General features: G+C 40.7%; 1 protein-coding gene across 1 annotated transcript in view; it reads right to left on the bottom strand.

Annotated features, from left to right (window-relative positions):
• Positions 1-1,449: 1,449 nt before the first annotated feature.
• Positions 1,450-8,402, bottom strand: part of gpx7 (glutathione peroxidase 7) — a 31,795-nt gene continuing 24,842 nt past the window's right edge. Inside the window, exon 3 of the mRNA XM_069938698.1 lies at positions 1,450-2,995. Within this exon, the coding sequence (XP_069794799.1) occupies positions 2,832-2,995 (164 nt within the window). The 3' untranslated portion in view covers positions 1,450-2,831. The remainder of the gene's footprint in view (positions 2,996-8,402) is intronic.

The following is an 8,402-nucleotide window of genomic DNA, read 5'->3' as shown; positions in this document are numbered from 1 at the left end:
CTTCATTAAGAACGCCAACCTTCCGTTCTCGGCAGAAGAGGCAAGGGGTTGTCATATATGCGCAGAGTGCAATCCACAGTTCTACCGCCTGCCTGAGGCGGCCCTTATCAAATCCACCCGGCCATTAGAGCGTTTCAGCATTGATTTTAAAGGCCCCCTCCCATCCACCAATAACAACTGTTATTTCCTCACCTGTCCACAGTACCAGTAATTAAGTGCCTGAAACGCATCTTCAGCATGTGTGCATACCCTAACTATATCCACACAGATAGGGAGGCAGCCTTCATGAGTGCCGAGCTGCAGCAATACTTCCGAGAGAGGGGGATTGCTACCAGCTGCACCACAAGCTACAACCCCCAAGGGAACTGGCAAGTAGAGAATGGTACCATTTGGAAGACAGTCCTTCTGATACTAAAGTCAAAGGACCTCCTGGTATCCAGGTGGCAGGAAGTGTTACCCGAGGCATTACATGTGATACGCTCGTTATTGTGTACTGCCACGAACATGACCCCACATGACAGATTTTTCTCTTTCACAAGGAAATCGACCTCTAGCTCGGAGGTGACATATTGGATGATCTCACCGGTCTCGGTGCTGATCAAGGAACATGGCCGAATGCATAAGACTGGCCCGCTGGTCAAGAAGGGAGAGCTGATCCATGCAAACCAGAACTACACGTTTGTGACGTTCCCTGACAGGAGGGAGGACTCCATCTCCATGAGGGACCTGGTGCCAGCCGATGAACCCACCCAGTATACCACAACACCCGACCAAACGATCTCCCCCCCCAGCCCAAACTATGCACCCTCCATAGGAGGTCCCAGAGGGTGCAGAAACCAATGGTACAGGATTTTTTTTAAAGGGGGTGAATATGACGATACGTTATGTGAGTGGAATAAAGTTGTGTTGCCCCAAACTGCATTGTTCCTGTGTTTTCCTTTGGAGCAGCCTGCCACGTTCACATCCATTTCTTCTTGTTCAGTCTATTAGGAAGAGCAGAGCAGAAAGCATCTTCCCATGGGCTAAAAGCAATTGATTCCAAAAAGGAAACAAAAAAACAGACTCTAACCTGAAAAGGACATTGTTGCTTCACAAAGTGAAATTGCTCTCAGAAGGCAAGACCCAGATGACATTTTAATTCAACATGTCTGATCACTAGAGTTACACAAATGATTGCAAGGAGAATCCTTTTTTTTAATTGTCAGATTAGTTCAACAAGAAGAATTAATAAAACCAGTGTTGGGATATACTTCACAAAAAATGCACCATTCACACTTTATCATGCAGGAACAGAAAGATGGAGGGTAGGAGAAAGCATTTTCACCCTGCACCTCCAGCAATCACAGGCATTTGAAATGCTTTCAATTTTCAGCTTAGTTTTACTTCAATCCAACCCAGATTTCAACTTGCTTTTTGAGCAAACAGTAAAAATTGAATAAGTAGGCATCCTTTTACATATGGAGATCAGTTTTAATGTCACAAGAGGTCACAATATAATGTGGATAAATGTGAAGTTATCCACTTTGGAGGTAAGAATAGGAAAGAGGATTATTATCTAAGTGGTATCTGTTTAGGAAAAGGGGAAATACAGCGAGACTTGGGTGTCACTGTGCATCAGTCATTGAAAGTGGGCATGCAGGTATAGCAGGCAGTGAGGAAGGCGAATGGTATGTTGGCATTCATAGTAAGAGGATTTGAGTACAGGAGTAGGGAGGTCCTACTGCAGCTGTACAGGGCCTTGGTGAGACCACACTTGGAATACCGTGTTCAGTTTTGGTTTCCTTATCTGAAGGACATCCTCGCCATGGAGGGGGTGCAGAGAAGGTTCACTATATTAATACCAGGAATGAAAGGACTTGCATATGAAGAAAGGTTAGATCAACTAGGCTTGTATTCACTGGAATTTAGGAGCGATCTTATAGAAACATATAAAAAAGGATTAGACAGACTAGATGCAGGAAGGTTGTTTCCAATGCTGGGAAAAACCAGGACTGGGGTCACGGATTAAGGGTAAGGGGGAAATCTTTTAGGACTGAGAAGAGAAAAACATTTCTTCTCTCAGAGAGTGGTAAATCTGTAGAATTCTTTGCCACAGGTTGAGGCCGGTTCCTTATCAATATTTAAGAGGAGGTTAGATTTGGCTAAGGGGATCAGAGGGCATAGGGAGAAGGCAGGAACCAGGTACTGATCAGCCATGATCATAATGAATGGTGGTGAAGGCTTGAAGAGCCAAATGGCCTACTCCGATACCTATTTTTCTATGAACTGCCTCTTCCTTCTACAGAATAGGCCAAATCTCCTAGCTTATCTTTATGCTAACAAGGCTTCACTCCCCAGCCAAATGTATTTTTTCATTTGATTCAGGCTGTCAGGTAAAAATTCCTCAGGCTAAAATCACATGCAGGACTTACCACATCTATTTCTGGATTCAACTCCACATAAAAATTGGCCCTTTAGAATATGAAAAAACAATTTTGTGATATGGAAGAACTAATTTTACTTTGAGTGAATGTTCACCTGTAATAACCTTATATTTGGCCTTTTCATGAATCTATCTCATTTCCTCAGCATCAGTAGCGTAAACAGATCTTATGTAAATTTCATATGAAACTATCAATATTTAACATACTTTCTTTTTTTTTAAAAAGCAGGTAAATTGTAACAATGTCAATGTAAAAAGTGGTTGAATTAGCTTTTTTGCATTGGAAAAGCACAATGTATGTTCAAGTTAATATTATGTGATATGAATTAGTGAGCTTTACAAAACAAAATTGAAAATTATGATTGACCAATTGAATAACAAGGCAAGAATTAAGGTAGTCAGCATTAAGTTACAGTTCTTCTCTTCGTTTCAGAATGAGTTGTCTCACTAGTGATACAATTTTTGGTTTTATTTCTGCAACTGATACAGATGGTGGCCATGCGTCGACCACCTTACCATTCGGATCCACAAGATACTTCCAAAAATTCCAGTCTGGTTCCTTACCAGTGGAATCTATAAGGAATTAAAAAAAAATTGCTTTAAATATTATGACAGACATCAATTTTATCAACCTGGATTTTTCAAATATAATTTATGTGTTTTTATGACTTATCTTACATAATAAAACATGGCAATGCATTTCACAAAAACATCATGGTATCCAAGAAAATTACTGGGATTACTTGAAATCTGAATTTGATACCTGGATATAAGCTATTCCAAAATATATCCAAGATTGTCTTAAAAGATCAAAAAGAGGTTAATAAACAGTGGCGTTTAGGGAGTTTGAAGTCCAATAGTTAAACAGATTTTCCAATTCCGGAAAGATTAAAATTGGATATATTTGAGAGCAGAATTATAGAGGCAAGAGGTTTGTAGGGCTGCAGAAGTATACATGGGAAGATTTAGAAATAAGGATAAGAATTTTAAAGTAAGTTTGTGATATGATAGGCAACTCACTTAGGTCAACAAGCACAAGAAGAGTTGGTTTACAGAAGCTGGTGAGAGGTATGACAACACGTTTGGATGAACTTCAGTTTGGCATGACGCAAAATGATGGACTTGCTGAGACACTGGTGGGAACATTTTGAAATAACAACAGAATGGAATGTGAATGAACTGTGTTTCTGGAACAGGAACATACACAACAAATCTGCAGAGTAGCAGTGACGATCATGTTGATGGAGAGGGGCAACAGGTCAGTAAAAGCCTCACGTAGGTAGCAGATGTCAGGACCTCGGGTTTTGGAAAAAAGTAATTCCAAAGTTCAAGCATTCGTCAAACATAAATTTCTTACACCCAGTTTCAGATGAAGATGAACATTCCATTTCTTATCAGACTCATTCATTATGAATAACATCATCAATTCCTTTCCAATCAATACTACTTCTGTGCTGTGATGCTAATATTAAATGCTGGATTTACTGAATAAAACAAAATCAAAGTACTTCGATGATAATAGTCTGAGAAAAAAGGGCAGCACGGTTGGCATAGCAATCGTGACCGGACCGGGGTTCAAATCCTGTGCTGTCTGTAAGGAGTTTGCACATTCTCCCCGTGTCTGCATGGGTTTTCCCTGGGGGCTTCGATTTTCTCCCATCCTTCAAAAGATACTGAGGGTGAAGGTTAATGGACTTGTAGGGCTGAATTGGCCTGTTACAGTGTTGTATGCCTAATTTATTTTAAAATAAATTAAAAGTAATAAAATGCTAGAAATAGTCACATTTGTGTGATCATCTGAATATTTAAAAAAATACTTTTCATTTTGTATTCACATGGCATGGGTTTTACAGAGACCGCTAGATGTTCTGCCAAAATCTATCAGCAACTCCCAAATGTGTCTTAGAAAGCTGAGGATTCCCATCCCGAAACTCATTACAGTTCTACGATTCTATGACCACATTCTGAAGTTGGAATCTTGGGGCAGTTCAGGTTAGATCTCGTTGAGAATTATCCACCAGTGATTGCAATAGATGGAACAACTGCAAGGGATTAGCTATGAGAAATCGTAGACCTTTTTAATTGTTTAACATTTATTTGAATATTTATATTACGCGTTTAATGCTTGTTTTTCTTAAACTTTGTAATTGATCTCTTTTTATGGTTGAATTACTAGAAGTTTAATTTAATGGGATTCAAGTGAAAAACCCCTGTCTCCTCAACGTTCCATCAGTGTATCCACTGCATCATCAGTTTTCCTAATCTATGATCCAACATTACATCATGAACTACATAATAAAAGGACAGGAAACACACATGGAAGAAATCCCATGGTGCACTGCTTCTGGAGGAAAGAGATTTTAACTGCTTTGGAAATAATTAAAACAGTAATTAATGACAAATGTCAACAGTGGATATGTAATTGGCTGACCTTAGTTTTACTGGGATAGGAAATGTCATCAACCCAAGAGTACTTCAGCAGTAGACTCCGAATGAAAAATATTTAAGGAACTCTGGTTTAGCACCATCATATCCAATCTGGAACTAGGAGTAAGGACTGTCTAATTTTGTGAAAGAAGGTGGTATATTAGATACTTTGATAAAAATAAAACCTAAGAAACCAAACTAGGATTTGGTCTTAGAGGAAAGTCATTTAAAATAGAAGGATGGGAACTAATAGCCGAGGGTGGCTAATCTAGAATTCTCTACTCCTGGAGGTCATGGTGGTATTTAAAGAGAAAGTAAATCTTCTTGTGAAGCAGGGATGGAGAGCAATTAGGGCTATGGGAAAATGGCACTGAAGAGGATATAAAGGTTAAAACCTTGTGTTTTTTTAAAAACTTTTGTTAATTTTGTGACTATCTCTTTAAGGAAATGTTGCCATAGTTACTATGATGTAATATGTGATAATAACCAAGCGAACCAAGAGTTTGTATCTCATTCTTCGAAGAACCATGAAAGATACGTGAGCTCGAGATACCTTTCTTTGAATCTATCTTAATCATCTTAATTTTGGTTTATTTGGTTTATACCTCTTTAAAGTTGAATATCTTTATCATTATATAGTTTGCTTTGTTTACTCATCGTATGAAAATCTCAATGTGAAGTTATGCAAAATGTTATTCCTTTTATCAATGAAATAAGGCTTTTTACAGCTGCAATTACGAAGTTTGATTTATCGGATTAAAAAGATGGTCATTCGGAATATCGTTGCTTATGTTTCTGTGAAAATTACATGTTTTGAAATTGGGAAATACGAGAACTTAGAAAGTGTCATCTATAGAGGAGACCTGGGGCAGATTAGCCATGATCATATTGAATAATAGGACAGGCTTGAGTGGCCAAATGGCCTGTTTCTCCTGTTCTTCTATGGCCACTCTTTAGGTACACCTCAACAAGATTAATGCTGCACTAAGTTTGTTGAAAGACAGCAATTGCAAAATCTGATGGACTGTGGGCAATTCTGGCAGCCAGCTCACAGGCCCTTTAACAAAGATCTGACCATGCGGACACATAAGCGGGACTACAAGTTAAACTCAGCTGCTGGGCCCTGAGGCCTCCACTCCCTACCATCTGCCTGGCTAATGTACAGTCTTTAGAAAATAAACTGGATGAACTGCAACCCAGATTACAGCAGGAGAGGAACATCAGGGAGTGCTGTGTGATGCATTTCACTGAGTCATGGCTGAATGAGAGCATTTCGGACAAGGCGTTACAGCCCGAGGTCCACTGTGCAGACAGGACACCAGCATCAGGTAACAGCAGAGGTAGTGGTGTTTACTTCATCATCATTTCATCATGGTGCACTGTGGTGAACTGCTGTACACTCATTAATCTGGCTCTGTCCCGTCCTGTGACTGTACCTGTGGCTCCTCCCTCTTGACCCTGTCTAAAGGCTCCAACACCATAACCCCTCACCAGAAACCCTGGGTCACAGCACAGGACGACCTTCAAGTTTATTGTAAGTAAAAGCCTATGGTTCTGTAACTCCAGGTTTTTGAGTTATTGATAATGCATCATGCACAAACTTAACAGTTATGTCCCTGTCCTGCTCTCCCAACCTGAAACATCTGGCGACCGAGTGTCATCCATTCTATTTTCCAAGGGTTCTCCCCCATCATCCTGGTCACTGTATACATTCCACCCCAGGCTAACATCGGGCTGGCGCTGGATGGGCTGAGCACTGTAATCAGCAGGCCACAAGACAGCACAATCCGGATGCCTTCCCGATTATTGAAGGGGACTTCAATCAGGTCAGCCTAGAGAAGGCCCTGACAAACCATCACTAGCATATTACATACTTCGCAACCAAAGGACCACTGTTACACCACCATCAAGAACACCTACCGAGTCATCCCACACCTCCACTTTGGCTGTTCTTCTATTCCAAGCATACAAGCAGAGACTGAGGACTACAGCACCAGTGGAGAAGATGGTGCAAGTATGGTCAAGGGAAGTGGAGGAGCACTAAAGGACTGCTGGGAAACAGTAGACTGAACTATATTCAAGGATTCATCTTCAAATTTGAATGAATATGCCACAGCTGTCATCGACGTCGTCAGGACCTGAGTGGATGAGTATGTGTAACCCAACCAAAAGATGTGGCTGAATCAAAGGATTTGCAACTTGCTGATGGCTATGTTGATGGAGTTGAAGACCATCGATCCAGATCTCGACAGGAAGTCCAGGTGCGACCTGTCTTAACAGCAAAGAAGTAATTCTGAGTGAAGCTAGAAACAGAATCGGATACTCGCCAGTTATGGCATGACTTACACGCCGTTACATCCTACAAGGCGCAGCCTTACATCATAAATACCTGTGATTCTTCACTCTCTGATGAGCTGAACACCTTTTATGTTCGCTTTCAAAAGAAGAATTCAATGATACCAATGAGAATCCCTGCAGAAGCTGATGACCATGTTATATCTGTCTCTGAGGCCAAAGTCAGAACATCTTTCAAGAGGCTGAACCCTCACAAGATGTCAGGCCCTAATGGATTACCTAGCAGGTTACTGAAAATCTGTGCCAGCCACCTTGCTGGAGTATTCACCAACATTTTCAAACTCTCACTGCTGCCATTGGAGATTCCCGCCTACTTCAAAAGGCATCAATCATATCAGTGCCCAAGAAGAAAAGAGTGAGCTGCCTCAATGACCATCACTCAGTAGCACTCACATCGACTGTAATGAAATGCTTTAAGAGGTTAGTCATAGCCAGAATTAACTCATACCCAACTGGACCAATTGCAATTTGCCTTCTGCCACAATTGTTCCACAGAAAATATAATCTTCCTGGCTCTCCACTCAGCCCTGGATTACCTGGACAACAGCAACATGTACATCAGGCTGCTTTCCATCAATTACAGCTCAGATTTCAACACCATCATCTCCTCAGTACTTGCCAGCAAGCTTCAAAACCTGAGCCTCTACACCTCTCTCTGCAACTGGATCCTTGATGTCCTCATCACAAGACCACAGTCAGTGCAGATCGGTAATAATGTCTCCTCCTTATTGACAATCAACACAGGTGCACCTCAAAGATGCGTGCTTATCCCATTGCTCTATTCTATCTACACCCATGAATGTGTGGCTAGGCACAATTCAAATGCCATCTACAAATTTGCCACAGTTGTTGGCAGAATCACAGATGGGCAATGAAGAAGCTTACAGGAGTGAGGTAGATCAGCTGGTTGAGTGGTGTAACAACAACCTTGTACTCAATGTTCAAAAAACTAATGAACTGATTGTGGGCTTCAGGAGGGGGGGGGAACATCAGGAGAACACAAACCAGACCTCATTTAGGGATCTTCATCAAATGTCCGGATAGTTTTGTCTATTTATTAAATATTTTATATTTAGTTTTCATCCCTTATTTAATCGTTTCACTTTTATTTCTTTTTCTGATTGTACTAAATTTTGATGCTAGCTCTTTCCCCTTTTCCTTTTTATTCTTCTCCCCCTCTCGACTATTTGTTTTCCTT

The sequence above is a fragment of the Narcine bancroftii genome, chromosome 5, assembly GCF_036971445.1.
Source record: "Narcine bancroftii isolate sNarBan1 chromosome 5, sNarBan1.hap1, whole genome shotgun sequence".
In the NCBI taxonomy this organism is placed as follows: domain Eukaryota; kingdom Metazoa; phylum Chordata; class Chondrichthyes; order Torpediniformes; family Narcinidae; genus Narcine; species Narcine bancroftii.
This window is presented reverse-complemented; position numbering and strand designations above follow the sequence as displayed.